Raw genomic sequence first — 25,199 nt, forward strand, 5'->3', positions numbered from 1 at the left:
TTTATTTTATTTTTTAAAATCATGATCCTACTTGCTGTGTGGATCCAGAGCAAGGCTCTACTCATCTCTGGGGCTTTGCTTCTTCATCAGGTAAGAAGGGTAATTTTTAGCCCGAGTTTCCCATAGTTCTATGAAATTATTAGCTCATGAATATATGATATAGTAGGGCAAGGTCTAGGGAATAGTAAATTAAGATCTTATCTTGGTCACTGTTTCTGATTAGCAAAGCCATTAGTACTGGCTCATTTTCACTACCCTGAGGCTCCGCCAACCTGAAATAGTTGGGAAGAAAGAGCTCTTCTCTTTCTTGTCTGAAATCTCTGCACAGATCTACCTGGTATATCGGCCCTGCATATGTCTGTGTAGAAGGCTCTCCTAGGCTTTGGGGACCAGGAATACCTGAGCTGATTTGGGAAGTCACTTTTCTTCAAGTGAAGTCCATATGGATATCAGCTGAACACAGATTCAGCCAGTTGCTTTCTCTAGGTGGGGAAGTCAGGGTGCAGGAATAGCATATAGGAAGGCCCTTTTTCCCCCCAGTGGGGAACATGAAGGAACCACAAAGCTGTCTGTAGCCTTCAAACTGTGGATAGCATTTTGGGGAGTATTTCTGATTTTTTTTTGGCAGAATCCCTGCCTCCCAGGTCTCAATGTACCTCTATCCTTGTCTCCAGGGCAGAAGTGGTCCAGTCCAAAGATAATCAACAAGTAATTTCCCCTGAACTCTGTGATTGGTAGAGGGGTCAAGCATGTGACCTAGCCCTAAAGAATGGAGCACATCCCATTTTTCTGACCACAGCAGTTGATCATATACCCAATCAGAGCCCTAATATCATTGTAGCTTGTAACACGTTATCATGTGTTGAAATTCCTGATAAATGCTACTGCAGAGACAGGTGTTCTACTTCCAGTGAGTTGAAAAGGCACAGATAGGATTGCTATGGTTACTTTGCACCAGTGGGAAAAAAATCCTATCTTTGATCTGTGCCAACAGAGAGCTGACCTGGGCAGGAGAAATCAAATCCTAACATTATTCCTTGAGCTCCTATCCAGTCACATATGGACTCTTAGTTAATGAGCTTACGAATCTCCCTTTTGTTAGTATGTGATTTCTAATTGGTTTGGATATTTCTGCCCCTTACAACCTGGACAATCCTGAATGATAATAGTGGAAGCTTCCTCCTCCTGTAACTCTACCCCTTAATTTCCATCTCTGCCTTCATCCCTGGTCCCCTGGTTTCTTAAGCATCACTAGTAGGTGTGGGGCTCATAGTAGCTTCATGAATTGATTTGCTGCAGAGAAATTCCTGCACATGGTGGACAGTCAAAGAAGTAAAGTAGCTTATCATTCAACTTGATAAATGTGGTTTTCTCTCCAATTTACAACTACGGGACAATTATAGAACCTAATTTTATGGCAAAAAATTTTTAGGTAACTGTTATAGAAATGAAGGGAGGCAGGAAACCATGTTGAAACTGTACTGCAAACCACCAATGTGATTTCATTTCTCCCAGATCATTTTGCCTTTATCAACACTAGGCAAAAGAGGCTCTGAGATTATTGTACAAAGTAACAAAGACTTATATTAATGAACATGTGTTGGAGTCTTATGCTCCTGGCTTCTTCAAAGCATCACCATCTAAAAGACCATCTAAAAACAAGATAGCAGGAAATAGATTAGGCTGTTGGTGGTTCTGAAGGGTTGTTGGGAGGTAAACTGTAAAAGCTGTTTTAAAGAAATGAAAGCATCTTCCCAAATTGTATAGTCAATCTCATGATCTTCCAAGTTCACAAAACAGGGTTTGAGAGCCCACACTTCAAGCTTGAGATTGGGAACTGTCTGGATCTCCATCTTTTCCTCCTCTTGTGACAATCTGTGGGAAATTTTCTAACTCTGAATCTCAGTTTTCCCATCTGCTAATTAACCATCCATCAGTATCACAATAATTCTAGATAATGCTTATAAAGCTGCAGAGACTGTGGACATCAAACCATAGGTATTTATTCTGTGTTTATTATATATTTAATATGTAACCCAGAAGATGATTAATGCTTAAATATGATACTGAAGTATATTTCCAATGTTTCTCTATATTATTCTGAGTGGCCTCAAATCATCAGCCCTGTCTTGGTGGAGCTACTTATCTTCTTGAAATCAGAGAAATATCTTCAAAATGTTGACACGGGAAAGGTCAGAGATAGCAAGTGAGGAATTTTCAAAGATAATCCTATCCTCTTTCCCCTGCCAGACTCTGTTTTCAGCTGGTTCAGAATAATTCATACCTCTGGTTCAGTTAAGTATGTGGCATCATTTAGACACTGAAAATATAATAACAATTTTACTGCAGATTAATTGTGGAGTGACATGGGATAAATCTAGAAGATATGTATAGTGTGAAATGACCCAGTGTGCCGCACTTACATGAGAACCACACATAAAGAGACATTATGCTGAAGTTGTAATTCATGCAGATTCATATATAAATAATACTGAGGACTCCTAGGATACCTGCAACTTAATTAGTTGCCCATTAACATATTGTTAGATAAATGTAGACCTGCAATTATTGTAAGCCACTAAAACCACCTTTATTTTCACTTAAAATCCTGGTGAAATGATCTGTGGATATCTTTGGAAACTTTGTCAACCTTTCTAATTGAGGATTTTATGAAGAGTAAATACTGATTCAGATAAATAAACGGAAGTACAATATTCTGGAAGTATTAGTGGGATTTGAACAAACCAACAAAATAATCACAGTTTAGAATCTAGGGACTGTGATTAAATAAAACATTAACTAAAAAAGCAAAAGATCACAATGAAACAAAACCCTATACTTCAAATGGTTTATTTTTAAATAGCCCCCCCCCATTCCAAACCTGAAACACAGCAAATCGTGATTGTCAACCAACATTTATTGAGTACTACAGTAGGTATATTGAACTTTGAATAATTGAATTGCACATTTTAAAAATAATCTGTCTTTTATGACAGAAATCAGGCAGTTCCTGGCATAATTTGACAGCAACGTCCTGCCGTCTGCCTTTCCCTGTCAGCACGGTGTGAGGCAAGGCAATTAAAATCTAGCAGTGATTTGTTTTGACTGGCGAGATTTTTTCTTTTCTCCCTTACAGAGAATCCATACTTATTCACATGCTAACTTTTGTTATTAAAGAAATGTAATTTGTATCATAAGTAATTTTATATTATTAGTGCCGATGAGTAATTTTTTATTATTAGTGCCAATAGCCTTTGAGGATTGGGTCCTGACTTAAGAAGTGTAATATCACCTGCTCTCCCTTTTTTGTTCTCTGAAGCTACTTTATTTCCTTCCCCTTGCCCCCCAAATGCAGCAACCAAGCCCTTCCAGGCTAATAATGCCCCTCACAGCAGCAGCAGCTGGGCCCTGTGTGGTCCTTCCTCTTCCTGCCTCTCCTCTAATGTCAGCTGTGGCTCACTGCTGACTCCTTAGCGCCACAGCAGTATTTTCCCCTCATATGTTGACATATTCCCATAATCATGAGCCATCTTCCAGCTCCATCCGTACAGACATATTTCCTTCATTTAATTTCCAATTATTATATGATAATATAAATATTAAGACTTCTTAACTTGACCTTTTTTTCTTTTCATAATTGGAAAATTGCCCCATAGAGAAACTTTCATCCAAGAAAATAAAGCACAATTAGACACAAAAGTAAAATTGTACTAAAGTATGCATATTTGAGCTTTCAAAATTAGCCCTGAGTTAGTATATTCATATGTCTGTCTTTACATCTTTCTCTCTATGTCAGCATTCAAGAGAGAAATTATTTTTATCTTTTCAACTCTTTTGACAAATATACATCTATATACATTTGCAAAAACACTGTTATATAGTATATATAGTAAATAATACTGTATACTATTTTGTATCATAAAGTAAATAATGGTCTGGAGGAAAAAAAAACAAAGCACAAATTAGAGTATTTTTTTTTCTTATAGAGAAACACATTTACCAATTACTGAAACTTAGGTACCAATAAATACTGGAACACAACATCTTGATGGTGGGAGCTATTCATTATTTGTGAGAAGCATTTCTTTAAATAATTCAATGTAAGCAACAATATATATTTTTTCATATTCAGGTAAACTTTTCTCTGTCTCAGTACCTGGTACATTCTCTATCTCTCTCTCTCTCAAAAATAAAACTTGAATAGGTAATATATTTACATTACATGCATTTATGTGTTTATGTGTGTATATGTACACATACACACACCACACATTTCTCTTTCACTGTTAACTCCTATTCACTCAGTTCCTTTTCATCTTCTACCACACATCTTTATTTTTAGTTTTTATGTTTTCTTCCAGAATTTTTACAAATAAATAATCAAAGACCAATGTAGTCTCATTTATCTTTTAAAACTAAAAGGTAACATGTAATATACCTTATCTACCTTTGATTTTCTTTTTCCATTTAAAATGTATACACTAGATGGGGCTGGGGTTTTGGTTCAGTGGTAGAGTGCTCGCCTAGCACATGCAAGGCACTGAGTTCAATCTGCAGCACCACATAAAAATAAATAAATAAAATAAAGGTACTTTGTTCAACTACAACTAAAAAAATTATACACACACACACACACATACATAGTAGAGATCTCTTCTAATTAGTTCAACATCTTACAGAATGCTTCCTCATCCTTTTTGAGAATCACATAACATTTTATTGAATGCCTTGTTTAACCTGTGTCTTATTGATGGGCACTTCTATAGTACATAATCTTCTTCTGTTACAAAAAAAATGTTTTTTTTTAATAATAACCTAGTAGATTTCATAATTGTGAACAAGTATTATACAAGGTGAGTCTCCAGAAGTGGAGTTTCTGGGTGAAAGGGTCTATACATTTTTAAGTTTGATAGATATTGCCAAAATGCCTTCGATAAGTATTATTCCAATTTATATTTTCTTCATGTATGAAAGTGTCTGTTTTCTCCAGAACCTTCACAATAGAACATATTTAATGTCTTGGGTTTTGCCATTCTGATAAGCAAAACATGATACTACAATGTAGTATTAATTTTCATATTTCTTATTTTGAGTAAAAATAAGCTTTTTTTCAAATGGTTAAGAGTCATTTGAATTCCTTTTTAGAGGTATTGTCTGTTCTTATCTTTTGCCCATTTCTGTGTTAATGGTCTTTTTCTCATTGATTTCTAGGAGTGCTTATGATTATTTTGGTTCTTTTATTTATTATAAATACTTTTGCAACATTTTCCTCTCAAATTTTCCTTAATCTTTTGACTTTATGATCTTTTTTCCTACACAGAAGTTTCTTTTTGTCTTTATGGAGCTATTTTGATCACTTTTCTTTTATGGCTTCTGGACTGTGAGTCCCAGTTAGAAAAAAGTAATAAAGAAATTCTTCTGTGTACTAGTATCTTTTTATTTGCATTGTTTACACCAAATCATTGATTATTTTATAAATTTTCCTGGTATATATAGTGTAGGTATAAATAAAATAATATTTTTCCATATAAATATCCACTTTGCCAAATACCTTTGTTGGATAATCCATCTTTCCCTTCGCTGAGACACCACATTTATCATATACTAAATTTCTATCTATATTTGGGTCTATTTCTGGAGTCTATTTTCTGTTCAGTTGGTTAGTTTGTTTATGAAAGTACCACATTATGGAGTTTTCATTATTGAGGCATTATTATATGCTTTAATATTGTTAAAGATGATACATTTCCACTGCTTTTTCTATTCAGAATTTTACTGAATAATTCTGATTATTTTCACATATGATTTTAGAACAAAGTAGCCTGGTATTTAATATATTGGCCTACTTTTGAGATGTTAGTAAATTTGAAAATCAGATTAGAATTAATGTTTTTATGAGGCTGAGCATTTCTATCCAAGAATATATTCTTTCAATTTCAATCCTTATTTGTATCCTTTATAGTGTTTTCAGGTTTTCTTCATGTCTTTTGCATATTTCTCTTTCAGTAAAATATTGCTGTATTTATACTTTTGTTGCTATATAAATAAGGAATTTTCTTTCATTGCATCTTATAACTGATGTGGTGTTTTGTAAAAGCCATTGATTACTATCTATTATTTTGTACTCTACTATCTTAAAGCATTCTCTTATTGCTTGTAGTAGCTTTTTTAAAAAGAAATATTTATTTATTTTTAGTTTTTAGGTGGATGCAATATCTTTATTTTATTTTTTTATGTGGTGCTGAGGATCGAACCCAGTGCTTCACGCATGCCAGGTGAGCATGCTACCATTTGAACCACATCCCCAGCCCTGTAGTAGCTTTTTAAATACAAAAAAATCAAATTCTTGGAGCCCCCTGATCATAAAATCTAATATAGCAATATGTTTAACTTCTCCTTTCCAATTTCTATAATTCTCTCCTATGTGATTGCTTCGACTTCCAGTACAACAATAATTGTACAATTGAACCACCAGTACTGTATTAAATAATGGTGCTAACAGAGGACTTGCTGACTGTATTTCTGAATATGAAGGGAATGTCTTCATTGCAGTGGTTCTCAATTTTGGCTGCACGTTAGAAAGATTCAGGAAGTTTAAAAGATTCTACTGGATAGGCCTCAACCCATACTAACCAATCAGAATCTCTGGAGGCAGGACCCAGGTATCAGTATTTTTAAATCTTCCAAGTGATTCCTGTGCAACCAAGACTGTGAACAAATTCTTTAGTGTTTTTCCTTCTTTAAGTATGGTGCTTGTTCTTAAGCTAAAATAGATATATTTTTTCCTGTTAATAAATTACCTATATATTTCAATTTTATTGATTTTTTAATAAAGAGTTCTTAAATTTGGTTGAATATGATTATTTCATTTTTTCACATAGAATTGTTAAAATAATGGATTCTATTATAACATCATCAACACTATATTAATACAATGAATTTTATTAATGAGTTTCCTAATAATGAAATACATTTGCATTGCATTTCTGAAATAGAACTCTCTTCACGACAAATAATTTTTCTTTTAATGTCCTATTTATTAAAATTGTATCAAAACTTTTGTTTTTACCCTGATATTCGTAAATGAGATTGACATGTCATTTATATTGTGTGTGGGAAATCATCAATGCGTTTGTCTTTGATGATACACTCACAGTATAAATAGAATCTAGAACTTTTCCTGTGAGTTAGAAAGCTTAAGCTGGTTGTGAAGTGCATTTCTTTAAAATTTGGATAATTCTCTTGCAAAAATCCTACACCTGCTGCTTTCCCTGGGGAGTGGAGGTGAGGATCGAGATCCATAAGTAGCACTTTGATAGCTTTTCCTTTCTTCCTTTCTTTTTCTGTAAAGATAATTTAGTTTAGATTTTCTATCCTTTTTGGGCACATTTTGGTAAACCATATTTTCCTAAAAGTCAGCTAGTTATCCCAACATTTGATTTTCAAAGAGTTGAGTATTTTAAGATTCATTTAATTTTCCTTGTTTTGCTATTTGCTTCCATTTTATAGTTTTTAAATTCCTTTTATCCTTACTAGGCCAGCTAGTAACTTATCTAATTTAAAAAATATTTTCCTTTTAAAAATCAGCTTTTATATTTGTTAGTATTACTTTCATTTTATTGTTTTAGAACTCATTAGTTTTTTCTTTTATCTTTAACTGCTTGCTACTCTTTTTCCTTTGGCTCTTTGTTATTTTTTTTCCTGGCAGTTTGAGTTAGATTCTAAATCAATTTATTTTTTCATCCTTTTTATGAATGTATTAAAGGCAAACAATTTTCCTCTGAGCCTCATTTTACCATAGATTCTGAAATATAGTGTTCCTATTATCATTGTTCTCTAACTATTCTCCAGTTTGACTTTGTATTTCTTTTTTGACCCATGGGTTGATTAAGGAGAGATTTTTAAATTATCAAATGGAACTGGCTTTTTGTTTTTATAACTTTTAGTTTATTGCATAGTGATCAGAAGATATTTTCCCTACATTTTGGAGATCTGGGGGGATTCTTTGTGTTTTAATACTTATATGAATATGTTCCATGGACACATTTCAAGGTGCAGAGTTTGCTGTAGATTAATTATATCTACCTTATTGATTACATTAATGAAGTCTTTGACTTTTTCCATTTTTTTTAAATCTCTTTAACATGTCGTAAACTGAGGGATCTGAATTAAAATTTCCTACTAGCAGTATATTTCTGACTATTGCTGCCTAGATATAAAACAAACGTTCTTCTTCATTGTGCATTGCCCCTGTGAGAATTATGTCTGCGGCTTTGCTGTCTGAATTTTGCCTTGTCTGATATCGAGTTCAGATCTATGTTCTCTTGGTCTGGGTCTGCCTAGGACACCTTCCTTCATTTTTTTTTTTTTTTCCAGCCTTCTTGAATCACTGGGCTCGAGGCTTGCCTTCTGTGTACAGCTCAGTTAGGTTTCGTTTTGGGATCCAATCTGAAGATTTTTCTTTCAAATAAATGGGTAAAATTCATTTACATTAATTGGTATCAGAGACTTTTTTGGTGTTACTTCTGTCATTTTATGTTCTTTACATACCTAGCTTACGTTCACTAAATATTCAATTTGCTTCTTTCTCTCTCCTTCTCTCTGTAGCTGTGTGCATACCCAGTATCATATAGAAAAATTGTGACTTTATTCTAATGGTTATTTTTATTATTACAAGTTTATATAACATCCTTAGCTTTCCAGCCTTGTTCATACCGTGGTAACCTAGCAGATGGTATGATTCAGACAACATACTGGGTTAATGGATGAGACATCTGGAGGTGATGGGCCCATCATGGGAGTGGAGTTTCTTCCAGGGCCTCAAGCCCCTCTGGAGCTAAGGACTGCCCCATCTCAGCACACCTGGGAATGCACCTGTTGATAAGCTCTACTGCTTTTTGATATGGAAGGATAGAGCTAGTTTCTTTCCTCTTCCTTCCTCTCTGTGCCTCCCTATTTAGTCTTCTTCCCATTTTACTTTGTATCACTGTATGTGCTTCTATTTCTATGACTGATGTGTGAGCTTTAAATAATATCCTTGGACTCCAGTCACAACAGAGTAAACAATCAAGATAATGACCAACCACCTTTTCTTCCCTGTTCCTTCCTATTATCCGTCTGTCTGTCTGTATCTATCTATCTATTGTTAACCATGTCTTTTTTACTTTACTAGGGCACAGACATTCTGAGACCCTAATCTCCATATTTGTTATAGACTTTGTTTTAGTTTTGTTATTTATATGTTCAGTTTTTTTCACCTTCTGCTTCTATCATTTTGTTCTTAGGTTTTAAAAAATACTACTCTTTTATTTCTATTTCTTTTATATCCCTTGATTATCCCCAAGTGAGCATCAGCTGGGAACATGTCAGAAGTGTAGACTCTCAGGCCCCAGCCCAGACCTATGCTCTGTTTGGACGAAATCCCTGGCTGAGTCATGTACATTGGAAGGTATGAGGAAACATTGCAGAGTTCTCTGCAAAGTCTAATCCTTGGAGTGTGTGATGGTTTTGTTTTTGACTTCCACTTCTTTGTCGGGGGCTTCTGCCAGCTTATTTTTCTTGTGCTTCTGTTAACCTCACAAACTTCTCCCTGCTTCTTGCATTTCTTCTTGTAGAGTTCCTTCAGAGAGGCTATTTATTTATAATTCATGGTGAAATTCTTGATCACAGTGGGGGATTGAGATGGCTGTAAATTCCTTGACTCTCTTCTCCATGAGAAGCGGGATTTATAGCGCCAGGCCTTGCATCTGGGTGACCTCTGTGAGCTGTGATGATAAACAGAGCATGGGACAAATGGGGCTATGCTAGTTCAGCACCTGGGTCCTAAGCCACCAGCAGCTTTTCTTCCTTTCTCCTGGAGTCTTGAGCTACCCCATAGGAAGGCTGACTCTCCTGAGACCACCAGGCTGGCCACACTGGGAGAAGAGGCTTTGAGATTAGAGGAAATGGAAAAAGTAGCTCAGCTGAACCCAGCCTTCCAGATGTTACTGACAAGGTATACATGAGTGAAGCTTCATGTCTTTGGGCCAACAATCCACCTGCCTAAAACTCCCAGGAGACCCCAGCTGAAAGGTGGAGCTGGAGAATCACCGAGCTGAGTCCTGTCTGAATTCCTGAACCCTAACAATGTGAGATACAGTGAACAGTAGCTGTTTTAAACCACTAAGGTTTAGGTGGTGAATAATCGGAATAAATACCCACAATTTTCCTCTTATCTGGGGAACATTCTTTCCTACGAGGATTCTTTGTAAATTGCTAAGTTTTGCTTCTCTTTTCCCAATTTCCCAATTTCTACACTTTTTTTTTTCTTCTTCGAATAAAGGATGAAGCTATTACCTTCAGCACATGCTCCTTCTCTCCAGGAATCGTGGTTTTGCTGGAACTTTCTGAGGTTCTCTCTTTTTTTCAGACCATCTTGACACTCTCTTTTCTTCTTTATCTGTCTTAATAGTCACATTTTGGAGGCTGTAGATTGTTTCTGTCTCTTGCACATGTGAATAGGGAATGTTTAGTTTTTCTTGTGATCATTATTATTTCTTTTGGTTTTATATGTGTCCCAGGAAAAAATGAAGAAATATTCACCTATATGGTCGTATCCATACTAGAAGTGAGATATTTCTTTCTTAATTGCAAGAAAACTGCTTCAGTTTCTTACAGAGGCACACCTTACTCTTTCTGTTTACAGCAGCCCTTGTATATGCACACACACGACAGGGAGTAATAGGTCAACTGGGAGGTTAGCGAATCTGGTAAAGATATCGCAGGTCCATCAGGCTTTGGCCAGATGGTGGGTTTCCAAACTTGCCCTTGACCATGAAGATATGATCATAATCAGTAAACATGAAATCAAGCAGTAGTTTTTTTTTTTTAAATCTTCTGGAGAATAATAAGTAGGTGATCTTTTATTTTAGTTTTTATTTGTTCTTTTTAGATAAACATGACAGTAGAATGTATTTTGATATACATACAGAAATAACTTCCCATTCTTGTGGGCGTATGTGATGTGGAGTTAAACTGGTTGTACATTCATATATGAACATAGGAAAGTTATGTCCAATGCTTTCTACTGTCTTTCCCATCCCCATTCCCCTGCCTTACCCCAACTCCCTGCTGTCTAATCCTGTGAACCTCCACTCCACTCTCCTCCCTGCCTATTGTGAGTCAGCATCTGCGTATCAGAGAGCACACTGGACCTTTGTTTTTTTGGGATTGGCTTATTTCACTTGCACAATGTTCTTCAGTTCCATCTATTTACCTGCAAATGACATAAATTCATTCTTCCTTATGACTGAGTAAGATTCCATTGTGTATAAGTATTACATTTTCTTTACCCATTCATCTGCTGAAGTGCATCTAAGTTGGTTCCATAGCTTAGCTATTGTGAATTGAGCTGCTATGAACATTGATGTGGCTGTATCACTATAGTATGCAATGGTATGCTGATTTTAAGTCCTTTGTGTGTAAACCAAGGAGTGGGATAAGTGGGTCAAATGGTAGTTCCATTCCAAGTTTTTTGAGGAATCTCCATATGGTTTCCATAGTTGTAGCACTAATTTGCAGTCCCTCCAACAATGTATGAGTGTACCTTTTCCCCCATATCCTTGCCAATATTTATTGTTACTTTTTTTTATAATTGCCATTCTGACTGGAGTGAGATGAAATCTCAGTGGTGTAGTTTTAATTTGTATTTATCTAATTGCTAGAGATGTTGAACATTTTTTTTCACATATTTGTTGACCATTCTTGTTTCTTCTTCTGTGAAGTGTCTGTTCGGTTTTTTTTTTTTTTGCCATGGATTGGGTTATTTGTTTATTTGGTGTTAAGTTTTTTGAGTTCTTTATATATCCTGGAGATTAATGCTCTATCTAAGGTGTTGGTGACAAAGATTTTCTCCCATTCTGTAGGCTCTCTCTCTTGACTGTTCCTTTGCTGTGAAGAAGCTTTTTAGGTTGATACCATTCCACTTATTGATTCTTGATTTTACTTCTTGTGTTTTAGGAGTCTTGTTTCCTAAGCCAACATGAGTATTAGATATAGTTTCTTTATTTCTTAGAATACAAATGGCAATTTATTATTAAAATAAATATATCACTAATTTATTATTTCTGCTAATTTGTTATTTATTGCAGCTCAATTTTACTTATAATATGAAAGTTTCAGGGTCTTTTAGAAGACAATCTATCCAAATTCAAAAAGGCTTTGTATTTTCATTATTACATTTGTCCAAATTTTTTGGAAGCAAACCCCATTATTTCAATAGTTCATTATAGTTCATTATCTAACCCCAAAAGATTAAAATTATTTTCAACATCTCTACAAATGTAAATATTTAGAAATAATATGATATCATCAAATATCTAGGCTATAATTATATTTCTGTAATATGCTTATTATTTTTATACTATGTGAGCTGAATCCAAAAGGATTCAAGAATTGTTATTGGCTGATTTATTTTTTTAAATTTCTTATTATTTAAGTTTTACTTATTGAGGTAAAATTTGCACAGTTGGGTATCTTTTGATATGTAGATCCTCACCCCATTTTTTCTTTTTCTTTGGGCTGAAAAAAGGGAACCATTTGTCTCATAGAATTTCTTTTGTTCTAACCTCTGATTTTTCTGTTGATTGCTGTTTAGCTCTAGAGAGTTGTTTCAATTGATTTTCCTTTGAAAAAACAGTATTAGTTTGTTTGCTGGTTTATCTGTTTTTGTAGAGGCTACCTTGGAGGCATTGGTTTGAGCAGAAGACACATAATTTCTGGTTTGTGGTATTGTGGATTCCATGCCCCTCAACACAGAAGGGGTTAAAAAGTGAAAACTTCATTCTTTCAGTTTTTGTTTTTAGCTGGAATGTCTACAAAAAGCCTCTGTTCAGCCATAATTATGTTTCCTAGAGATTCAGGTCACTTTGTAGTACCATTTTCAAAAATACTTTTTTGAAAGTATTCAGCGAGATGTATGGGTTTAAATTTTTTTGGTTTATATGAATAAATGTCATGTGTTATCAATGACATTTCATATGTTCAACATAACAGAGTTGTGTGTATGCTTACATGATCCCAATTTTAACTAGTGGTATCTCTTCAGATTGGCTCATGATGCCCATTTGGAATGGTCTTTATAAATTGCTGTAGATTCCTTGCCTTTATTTATGAGGACATTATAGTTTTTTTTAGGGGGGGTTATTGGGAACTGAACCCAAGTATGCTTAGCCACTGAGACACATGCTCAGATACTTTTTATGTTTTATTCAAGACAGGGTCTTGCTGAGTGGATAGTACCTTGATGTGTTCCTGGAGCTGGCTTTGAACTTGGGAACATCCAGCCTTCGTCTCCCCAGCTGCTGAGATTGTAGGCATGTGCCAACCTGCATAGCTGTGTGGCAGTGTTTTAATGAGCTTTCCTGTCCCTGTGGTCCAGAGAGCAGACAAGAGTAAGTTAGAGGAGGAATCTGTTTTAAAAACAGCAGCAGGAAGGGATCAAGGTGTATGGGAACATCTCCATTGCTTCTCCCAGTGGGAAAGACACTTTGGGTGGTTCAAGGATTGTGGGCTTCCTCCTTTGATCCCTCATCACTTTGAACCTATCAGCCCACTCCCTTTTGCATTCCAGGGTTTCTAGCGAGAAATGATGAGGGCCTTATGGGGAAATGATGATGAATGCTCCCTCCCTCCCTCTTAACCCCATAGATGTTAATGCCTAGCTCTAGAGTGTCTTAGGCAGCAGAGGGTTTTGTTACAGCATCCCGGTGTAGGTGAAGTGCCACCCTGTCCCTTGGACTCCCAGTCATTGTGAATTGGAAGAAAGAGGAATTGAATACTTTGGGGGTCCATAGGATGAGGTCTTTAAAAGCTGAAAGTTCTTATGCATCTTCAGACTTGAAATGCAGAGACCATGGAAGCATCCTAGTGGTATTGGTCCCTAAACAGGAAAATATCCGCCTGCCGACCCAAGGGAGACAAAAGCCTTCTGGGGATCTTTTGATCTTCTTAGCATGGAAGTCAAGGGGGTCCTGGAGACCCCAAAGTGGGATGATCCCTGGGGGCTATGCTCAGGCATCACTGGGTCATTTCTTGCTCGGACCTCACAAGAAGCCACTGTGAGGTGATCCCCAACACCGGCTATATAAGTGTGTGCCTGTGGGTGGGTGTTTGTCCATGAGTACAGGAAGCTCTGGGTGGTTACCTGTAGGACTCCCAGATAGATAGTGTATTTGGTGTTTGGTGGTTAGTGGTTGTGGTGGTTTGCTGTTGGGTTTTTTTTTGGGTGTTTGTTTGTTTTGCTAGGGTTGTTGTTTTTGGTGTTCTGTGTGTGTTTGTTATTTTCTTTTTTTTTTAGCTAGTATCCTTAGTGTTCCGGCTCAGGAATGCAGGGAGAGAGTAGTGAGAGTACAGTAGAGGCGCAGGGGCCCAGCTCCTGCTACGAGAGGGCCCTGACGGACCACTACCGAGTCCTGAGTGCCATTGGGGAGGGGAGGTATGGGCAGGTGGTACTAGCCCGCCATCTCCTGACGCGGACAGAGGTGGCGGTGAAAGTGGTGCCAAAGACAGAGAGGAAGGAGCGTGCACTATGGGAACGGGAGGGGTTGATGGCCCTGGAACACCGCAATATAATCAAGCTCTTCCAGGTCATCGAGACCCCGGACAACCTGTACCTGGTCATGGAGCATGCAGGTGGGGGACCTCTCCAGCGTCACATCCCACAGCCTGGTGGCCTCCCAGAGGAGAAGGTCCGCAGAGTGTTCAGGGCGATGGTGCGTGTCCTGCATCACTGCCACCAGCAGGGCTTCGTGCACCTTGACGTCAAGCCACAGAACTTCCTGGTGGATACCAGTGGCCACCACCTCAAGCTCATCGACTTTGGCCTTTGCATGAGTTTCACGCCTGGACAGAAGCTAAAGGAGTTCCGGGGTACGCTCCCATACTGCGCCCCCGAAATCCTGAAAAGGAAGGAGTTCGAGGGCCCCCCCGCGGACATCTGGAGCCTGGGCGTCACCCTATATTTTCTCCTCACTGGGAAAAGGCCATTCAGGGCGAGCACCAAGAAGAGTCTACGGAGGCGGATCTTGCAGGGAAGCTTCCACATCCCGGGGCACATGTCCCAGGAAGCGCGCAGCCTCATCCTGCAAATCCTCAGGGTGGACCCCACTCAGAGGCCCACCCTAGAGCAGGTAATGGGGCACCCGTGGCTGAGCCAGGATGAGGACCTCTCACCCATTTGTCCCAGCCAGCCACTCCCCAGGCAGCAGCCAGACCCCACCATCCTGGCCCTCATGTTCGACATGGGTTTCGACCCCTGTACTGCCTGGTTGTCCCTGGCAAATCGCCAGTTCGATGAGGCTATGGCCACCTACCTCCTCCTCCAGCACCAGAGACGCCAGGGGGCGGGCTGCGGGCTCTGGGCCAGGAAGCCTGTGGGTCTGGGGGTGGTTAGGCCTCGCCCAGGACTGGCTGCGGGTCCTCCCAGTGTCCGCCCCAGCAAGTGCCCCAGTGAGCCTGCCCTTGCCTTGCCCTGTGAGCAGCAGCGACCCAAGGAGACCTGGCCATCAGGGCACAAGGGCGCTGTGCCAAGTGCCAGCGTGCCCGCCATTCCTCTCCGCTTCCTCGATGTGAGGACACCCCCTCCCAATGCAGCCCCCCAGTGGCGAATGTACCTCAGGCCCAACCCTCGAACCTGGGTGGCAGAAGGGGAGAGCTCGGTCTCCCAGAATCTGTCCACTAGGCAGGCTCAGGAGAGAAGCAGGGGCTGGAGGGGTCTCACCAGGAGGATGGCCACCTGCCTGCGCCAGCTCTGCTGCTGCGTGCCCTGCTTCCAAGGGCCCACGGCCCAAGGAAGATTGGCTCCGATGGCCGGAGGCCACAGACCCCCTAGGTTCCTCTCCAGAGTGGCCCCAGGGCACGTGCCCTCCTGAGACAGGCGGGCCAGTGCACAGCCAGAAGACCCCAGCAGGTCTGAGCATCCCGACATCGTCGTGCGGCCACCGGTCTGGAATCGGAAGCCACAACAGCTTCGGAAGTGAGGCGTGCCCACTGGCTCAGGCTTGTCCATGTGGACGGATTCCAGCCAGGAGCTCCTCTGGTTCCCACCAGCACTCTCCTCTGCCCCCACCTGCCAGCGACATCAGAGACTCTTTCCCCTCAGGCTCCTCCCCCTGCCCTGCTCTTCTCTGACATGGCAGAGATGGTCTAAATAAATTTTTCTCAGATTGTATAATGAGATTGATGTTCAAATGATTTATTGGAAAAAGAAAAACAAATTTAATGTAGGAGGAGGAAGAAAAAAAAGAGGCAGGCCTCGGGGAAAGGGCAGGCGCCAGGCAGCCCTCCTGTCCAATGCTTGGCCTGAGGTTCCTCCCTCTCCTGTTCAGTGTAAGCCTAGACTCCTGCCCCTTGAGCCTTGTACAATGGGACTCCAAAGTTGATAGCTTTGGCCACAGTGAATCTCTCTCCTGGTCTTCAGGCTTCTCCCTGAGGTTTGTGGAGCGGGTGGGTGGCAGCTGTTGGCAAGACTCTGAGTCAAGGCATTGGAAATTCTCGAGTGTTCTCTGGCATCGGCTTCATATACCTATTTGCAGGCAAGTGAGAAGTCGGTTAGTGAGCAGGTTTTGTCTGCTGACAGCGGTTGCCTCTGTAGCCCAACACACCATGTTGCCTCTGTAGCCCAAATCTCCTTCTGGTGGCTGCTAGGGATCACGGAGTGTGAACACATGTTCTGTGTGGACTGGAGATGTTCAACCGGAGATGTTCAACCATCTCTGGGTTTCTACTTACATCAAAGCCAAGTGCAACCATGTGGAATTACTCTTCTCTTTAGGTTCTTGGGAAGGTGAATCCCTTTACAGGGAAGCTCGAAAAAACAAAGAGCAAGAAACCTCAGGTCATTTAGGATGTGAGGCTTCTTACAACCTCTCTATTTCATAGTTATTAATGCTCAAGAGTGTCTTAGGCAGCAGAGTGTTTTGTTATAGCATCCCGATGTGAGTGAAGCGCTACTGTCTCTTGGACCTCCAGTCATTGTAAGTTGGAAGAAAGAGGAAATGAATATTCTGAGTGTACATAGGATGAGGTCTTTAAAAGGTGAAATTTATTATGGACTTTCAGTCTTCAAATGCAAAACATTGAAGCATTCTAGTAGTTTTCTTCTAAACAGGTAAATATCAGTCTGCAGATGTAGGTCACCAAGCATTCATTACACCACAATGCAGCATGAATAGGAAGTAGTGCAGGACTCAGTGCAAGAGAGTCTTGGGTTTGAATCTTGACTTTGCAAGGAAAGAAAATGCTTCCGGGATTCTTCTTCTTTTTTTAATACATATATATATATATATTTAGGTGTAGTTGGACACAATACCTTTATTTTATTCATTTTTATGTGGTGCTGAGAATCGATCCCAGGGCTTCGCACATGCTAGATGAGCACTCTACCGCTGAGCCACAACCCTAGCCCAGGGTGTTCTTCTTTTTATCATGGATGTCAAAAAGGTCCTGGAGCCCCCAAAGTAAGATTGTTGTGACTGTGTCATTTCTTGCTCTGATCTCAAAAGGAGCCGTTTGAGGTAATCTCAAACATCTCTGATTCCTTAAGTATTATCTAGTAAATGTATATTTTCATATTTTTGCTTGTTTAAAAATATACTTTTGAGTGTTTACTTTAAATGATAGTTTAGTCCAATAATTCTGAATTAATGGTTATTTCTTCTCAGCACATTGGAGAGAACATTCCAATTTGGAATTCTGTTAGTTGAGAGCAGTTTACTGTTAGCCTATATAGCTCTACCTTTACAGGCAACCTGCCTTTTCTTTCTGATGACTTTACTTCTGGTTTCAAGTTTTCTATAATTTCACTAAGTGTGCCTTGGATGTATATGTATTTAGTATTGTATGAGAGTCCTTGTGGAGGCCCATTTCACTTGGAGCTTCTCCCTACCCTCTAAGAGGGAGAAGGGAGCACCCTCCTCCACACTGTTGACTCGTGACCCTAGCATTTCCCTTCCACTACTGGATTTGTCTAAGGGAGTTCCCGGGTATGTCTGGAACACTTAGGCTATCCTTTAATAATCCCCAGTTGCTGGGGCCTCTCTTTAGAGTGTGGGGTACTTGATGTCAAGCACAGGTCCCACTGAACATCCTACTACACATACAATGACCTTGCACTATAAAGCAGCTTCATTAAGGACACAAATGCAGCTTTAAAAAAAAATGCAATTAGGAATATATGCTTAAGTAAATTGCCAAGATTGCTAAAGGGAAAACATAAAAAAAACTTATTACATATATGAAAAAGAAAATAAAGGACCCAGAGAGTAGGATGAGAAAGTACAAATAGAAAGTCAAGCAGTCATTATGCCTTAAGTGAATATTTTGTTAGATGCCACCTATGAAGGCTGGATACCGGAAGAGGTGATTATAGTGGCAAGAGGCTGTGGGATGAACCTTCCAGATGGACCCAAGGTGGGAGTCACCACCAGCTCTCCCACAGAGGGTAAAGAGCCCGAAAGTGTATCCAGCTGTGTCTTGTCTTCCTCTTCCTCTCAGAATCTTTTGCTATTTCTTTCATTAGTAGTGTTGATATTACTGTGCTAGAGTAGGCCCTTTCCCTGCTTTTTCACCATGAGTGAATATATTTATTATTATGTGCTGGTCTTTGCTATTTTTTTTATTTCATTCTGTTTATCCTATTAATCTCAGCACTGGCCTTCTAACCTCATTATGCTGTGTTTTGTCGAATGACTCCCTGGTGTGTGATCTGATCCTTCGTAGTTCAGCACTGAGTCTGCTTTGGTCCACCCAGCCATTGTTGTATCTTGGTGCTCTGCCACCACCCTCTTTCCGTGCTGGCTGAGCCTCCTTTGTTGCTGATGCCACTGTCTGTCTTTCTTCCCCTCACATGTGCTTTGAACTCCCTTGAAGGGGCCACTCATGCAATCAGGTAGGAAGAGATCAATTTTTTTCCCATGGTGATTTATATTCTACAATAATTGAGCTATCATCAGTGACACTGCTGAGCATGCAAAAGAGGGGAACACCTCTAGTTACAGGGAGAGTTCAGACCTTGAGAGCATAAGAAAACAGTGATAGAACAATCTGAATATCAGAATGAAATGCCAACATCATCAAGGTGTCTGGACAGCATATGTAAATTTAAAAGAAAGAAATACTCTACATCCAGGGAAAATCCTGCCGAGAAGAACTGAGTTTATATAAGAGATCATGACTTAAGCCAAAGAGGTTCAAACTTTGAAACCCTATCAATATACCCAGATTCTTTGTGCTTCTGTCTAGAGAGTTAGGCAGGAAAGATGTAGGCTGTCCTCTCCTATGGTCATAGACATAGGTCACCAACCATTACATCACAATGCAGCATGAGTAGTTAGGAATGCAGGACTCAGCATGCTGAGAGGCTCAGGTTTGAATGTTGACTTTGCTCTTTGCTTACTGTGTAACCTTGGTCAAGTGACTCATCCATTCTGAGCTTTTGTTTCCTTGCAACAGAACCAATCATACAGAGTTGTGTTGAGGATCAAAGGTGAAAATCAATGTCTAGAAACTCTTGGCACCAGGTCCACAATATTAACCTAGATGATTGGCTTCTCTTTGGACCAGGTGGACAAATCTCACATTGACATAAACTTAGATTTGTATTTCCTCTCTTTGTTCTTTTTTGTTTGTTTGTTTGATTCCATTAAGCAGAGAGAAGAACATCATGGAAGCTAAATTGTTGCAGAAAGGTGTGACAGCTGAACTTTATGAATATGGAAAACAGAAAGTTAAACAAATGTTGCAACAATTCAGTTTTCTGTGTTAACAGTAGTCATGAGGGTGGACGGGCCCTTTATATTTTCATGGGGTTTTTAGGTCATGGACCCTCTATTTCTTGTCTTACCTTGTGCTGACCCTATTTGATGTCAGTGCTAAGAATGAATGATTTCTTTATCCCCAGAGCAGTTGAATACAGAGGAGGGAGGAGTAAATCTCATTTTTAAGGCTGGGAATCATCAGCCAAAGGTGGAGGAATATGGAAGAGTCCAGAGAGCAGGCACATGAGACTTTTGGGTTCCTTTCTGTCTTTGATTATAAAACCTGCCACCTCAGAACCTTGGGAATGTCACCATCTTCCCCCTCCTTGCTGCAGTCAGAGTCTGAATGCAGCTCAGAAGGGAGATGTTGGAGCAGAGCGCCTGGCTTTCGAGTCAGGCAGACCTGGATTGGATCCTGCTAAATGGTCAGTGCCCTGTAAACCGTGTCTATTATTATTTTTTACACCCAATTCAGCATTTGTACTTCAGTCACACTGCTCCTTAATCTCCTCTTGAATGTTGTGTGTAGAGGAGCCTCTGAGTGATTAGTTTTGGATTCTTAGCTTTCATATTCTGTTTTGAGTTCTGTCCATGTAGCCAACTTACCCAGGCTAATTGCAGTAATCTCAGTATTGAAGCCATTTCATAGCTACAGGGTTGGTTCCAAAGCATTCATAGAGGAGTGACAGGTCATTCTGGGATGGGCTTCATTCTACTTCCCAAATCTATTTTCCCTTCTCAATCTGTTCCAGAATCAGTCACTTTGAAGACCCCCATGTTAGTAGCAGGGTTTGATGTCACAACCCTCCCTCTCCTCCCCCAGTTTGCCCTGGAAACCTCTGAGAAAGGTACTAAGGCACCTGGCACCTGGTTTTTAAAGTGCTCATTTTCTTTTCTTCTCATCTGTTGAACAGAGCTTTGCCACTCTAAACTAATAGCTCTGCTAGGATTCTTGCAAATGTTTGAACTGTTTCATTGTGCCATTTTGTTTGTCCTCAGAAGTCTCTTTTTTTCCTCCTTCCTACACATTTTGTTCTTGTTAGATGACATCCTCCTTTCCTGGATCTATCTCAGGTTATTCTTCCTTTGGGATTGGACATCATTACAAGGTCAATAATTTAAAGATGGTGATGAGAGTGATAGGTATTTTACAAGCACTCACCCATGCATTAGGCACCATTTTAACCACTTTTAATATATGAGCATATTTAATCTTCACAACTGCCCTATGAAATAGGTTCCATTATGATTCCACTTTACAGACAGGGAAACTGCACCTTGTCGAGGCAGCACCAAGAGTGGACCTGCTTTACTTGGCTCTGACTCTGCCTGCACTTACAGCAGCTGACTAGGGAATTTCCTCTGCCCACTGCTGGGCTCTGGGTCCTGGGATCCTGGCGTGGCTCTGGGTCCTGGGATCCTGGCGTGGCTGGTTCTCAATAAAGCACTCTTGTTATCCACAAGCGAACAGTGTAAGAACATTTTCTACAAAATTTGCAAAATGCTGTAATAATGTGTTGTTTGTATGAATCCTCTAAGAAGCAAGTCTGCTGGAGAGCTTTGCTTTTATACTCAGGAAAAATTGTATAAAATTATGAAATAGTTTTTTAAAAAGCTAAAATAAGGTCCCCCTCACTCTTAGCACAGAACTGAGGCAAGCATTTTTAGAGCTTTCTTTCCAAACAAAGGAAGCTGAGCTGAAGAAGTCCCTTGAATTTGAAAATGTGGTGATAGTCGACAGCATCAATGCTTATAAAATTAAAACAACAACAACAACAAAATTATTCTCTGGGAGAATATCTTCACAGACAAACTAATTGGTAGGGTAAAAAAAAAATTTAAAAAAGCAAAATTCAATCCCAAAGCAGGTAAATTTGAAAAAAGTCAATTTAGGAACCTATCCACCAAATAGGAGTTAGAAGTCTACAATTATTTTCTGGTTTATTCTAAAACTGAGTTTTGAAGACACAGCCTATGTGGGAATAGGGGACCATGATTTGAGGCTGCCAACCAAACAATGAAATGAGAACAATAAACAAAGAAAACCTTCCAAAGGCTCCCTTCATTTACATTCTGAGATTACTGGCCTCCTCTCTCTGCTGAAATAGCCTTGTGTTACCGCCTGATCCAAAAGCATAATCAGGTGCTACTGGGGGCTCTTGCTCCAGCAAACTGCATGGAGAATATTTGAATACTGCCAAGACTATAGGTGCCTGTTTCAAGTTGTCATAGAATATGCCATAACGTGTCATAAATAAGGGAGGTGGTATTTATAAATCTGACATTAAAAATGTGTTCCTAAAATATCTCGTGTGTTCCCCTGGCCATGTCAGCATAGAAATAATGTTTAGTATTTGTTTATTTTACTGGACCACCCCATGAACCTGGGGGAAACATGTTAGGAAAAAAAAATTATAGCTACGCCAACTATTCTGGGAGATACACGAGCCCTCCATGTTTATCAGGTTGAGGGCACTGTATTTTGATGTCAATAAGCAATTTTTCCAGCCCGGTCTCCTGCCCGACCCTTTTAATCCATCAATATATTATTAGAGATAAAGTTGGTGGATGCCTGCTGCAGTTAGAAGATAAATGACATCTCTGAAGTCAGGCATTAAAGACTAGATTAAGGCCTTGTGACACCGTTTTCAGTGCTCATCTGTGCACTTCTGTTCAACCTATCACACTGAGTGACAAGAAAGAAAAATAATGAACTGGGCCAGGGGAAGAAGAAGAAAAAAAAAAGGCAGAAAAAGAGAGAGATTTTTTCCCCCCTAACAGACAAACTACATCAGTTCACACTCGGGATTAGACTGCATTTAAAGAAAGGAAAAAAGAAAAGAAAATGGGGAATTGGGAAGGACAGGGAAGGGGCTGTTCTGTAAAGATGAAAATAGGCAGGCAAAAGGGGACATGAAAGCCGAGAATTCCATTTCTGCCCGGTTTGTGTGGCTTCTGCTGTCCCCACCTGCCTCGTGGCCTCTTCCATACAGATGTCTCCCAGTTGGCCTCCAGTTGCTCTGGAATCTACTCCATTCCCGAGTTGGAAGGGCTGACATAAATCTTGTTAAGAGGCAGCACTTGGTTCTAAATCTTGGTGAATCATGTTCTTCCATCCTCACTGAAAGATTTCCTTCCCACCGCTCATTGGTGTGGTGGGAGGTATTAAGGGTTTTTGTAACTCTGTCTTCTGACAGTGATTTGAATACGGTTCCTGAGTTGACAAATACACATGGTGGATTTTCTCCAATTGGGTGGAAAACAGCAAACACAAATGAATTGCATGACAGAAATGAAAAGAAAGGAATGCTGGTCAGGAGAAGAGAGGGTATTAACCATACAGAGCACCCAGGTTGAAGGCAGGAGGGGGGTCTATTGTAAGTCCGAATATGTCCTGGTTTTTAAAAAATTTTTTCCCCTGCATATGTAGAAATCAAACCATCTTTCCTCCCAAAATATTTTACCATGTTTTCGAGGCTACAAAGGACATTGTCTTTTCTCCCAGCATTTCAGTTCTCACTAGAGTTCAAGTCCAGGGGATGTTTATGACTACATCATGGTGTTCTGGTACTTTCCACAGTGGAACATCCACTGATGTTTGGTAAGTGGCCAATGACTCCGCAACACCTATCTCTGGCCCCGACCACTTTCCCAAGCTCCTGCTGGACAGATCATATAAATACTTGGGCCATCATAAATAGTCCCCATTGTGCAGCTTAGTGGTAAAGCATACGCTTAGCATGCACGAGACCCTGGGCTCCATCCCACCACCAAAAGAAAAACAACAAAAACAAAATTAAAGTCAGACCTGGGTTCAAATCATCATTTAAGCAATCTGTACCATAAGATGTGAGAAAAATTGCTTCAATTGTTTGAATTTCAGATACTGCATTTCTCAAATGAGAATTAGGGTGATTGTGTGTGTGTGTGTGTGTGTGTGTGTGTGTGTGCGCGCGCGTGCACCTTGTGCATTCTATACAAGATAAGTTATACCTTGGCACAGCTCCTTCTTCATAGCTGTAAAATTCTCTTCTCACAAAAAGAACATTTTTGCAACATAGAGATGAAAGACACAAATGTAATCCACAGATGACAATACCATGACATAAAGGAGGCAATACAGATGGCATCAAGCACTGAGGATGGTGCTCCCAACTTCCTCCACCTTCTCTCACTAATTTTCATTCCACATAATATGGATCTGAGTAGGTTATTTTGATGTTTACTTCCCACATACAACAGGTAGAATCAAGAGGGTGGGCTAAGAAATAGGTAATTAATGAAATAATCTGCAGTTTTTTCCTGGAGAGCCAACTATTTAGATTTTTTTTTTAAATAGTAAAGTAGTAAAAGTTGTAAAGCTAAACAAGGTTCATTCTTCCCAGATGAACTTTAGGCTGTGCATCATTAGGGAAGTCACTCAAGAGTGTTGAGTACCAGGCTCCTTTTATACTGAAGCACCTCCATTTTTTTAAAAAAAATTATCAACTACTTAGAATTTTGAGGACCAAGCATCACATGTTGCTTAACATGGAAAAAAAGGAATCTGTCAGGGAGAGTGTTGCGTGCTGTACTTGGTCATAAATTCTTTTTATTCAACTATTTGTGATCAGTGGAACATAGAAAGTCACAGCCTAAAGAGTGCTCCAAGTGTACAGACACTGCACTGGTCCCCCCCCCTTTCTTGGCACAGTTTTATGTTCCACAGTTTTAGTTATCCACAGGCATCCATGGTCTGAAAATATTAAAGGGAAAATTCTAGAAAAAAATTATAAATTTTTAGTATCCTTAATTACAGTTAAAGATAAAGAAACATTTCCCATCTCTGATCCGTATCCAGCTCATGGCAAGCTTCTCCTGCTCTTCTGGTCGCCATCCAGGGTGTATAGGTTCTTCCTGGTCTTTCTCCTCTTTTCCATCTTTCATGCCCCCTGTTCTTTCCTTTTTTGTCCCTTTCTACATCCTCATTTTAAGGCCTAATTGTACCAGGATTTATCTACTGGTTCATTCTGTCCTTCAAATTCATTTTTCAGCCTTTTCTCCTCTTTTCCCTCCCTTTTCTCCTCCTCCTCCTCCTCCTCTTCTTCTTGGTACTAGGGATTAAATTCAGGGATGCTTAACCACTGAGCTGCATCTCCACCATTTTTTATTTTTTAAATTTTGAGATAAACTTCGTTCAGTTGCTGAGGCTGGTCTTGAACTCGCCATCTTCCCACCTCAGCCTCCTGAAAAGTTTGACTTCTTTACAACATCACCCAAACCCTGCATATCGTGACCCATTTGCTTTTCCAGTCCCTCTTTTTCCTCTTCCTCCTCCTCTAAAACCTGGGCTTCAACACAATAGTTCATATGCTTTCCACGTGGTTATTATTTACGCATGTCTGTTCCGTTGCTATTGCTCTTCTT

The 25,199-nt window shown here is 39.7% G+C and overlaps 1 protein-coding gene across 1 annotated transcript; it reads left to right on the forward strand.

The window, feature by feature from the left end:
- The first annotated feature begins 14,363 nt into the window (after nucleotides 1-14,363).
- Nucleotides 14,364-15,908, forward strand: LOC144375684 (sperm motility kinase 2B-like). The gene has a single exon (XM_078041132.1). The coding sequence runs from the start codon at nucleotides 14,364-14,366 to the stop codon at nucleotides 15,906-15,908; it is 1,545 nt and encodes a 514-aa protein (XP_077897258.1).
- The last annotated feature ends 9,291 nt before the right edge of the window (nucleotides 15,909-25,199 follow it).

Source organism: Ictidomys tridecemlineatus, chromosome 3, assembly GCF_052094955.1.
Source record: "Ictidomys tridecemlineatus isolate mIctTri1 chromosome 3, mIctTri1.hap1, whole genome shotgun sequence".
In the NCBI taxonomy this organism is placed as follows: Eukaryota; Metazoa; Chordata; class Mammalia; order Rodentia; family Sciuridae; genus Ictidomys; species Ictidomys tridecemlineatus.

Coding starts and splice junctions, on each gene's coding strand:
- LOC144375684 (XM_078041132.1), top strand. CDS start 14,364: ATGCAGGGAGAGAGTAGTGAGAGTACAGTAGAGGCGCAGGGGCCCAGC.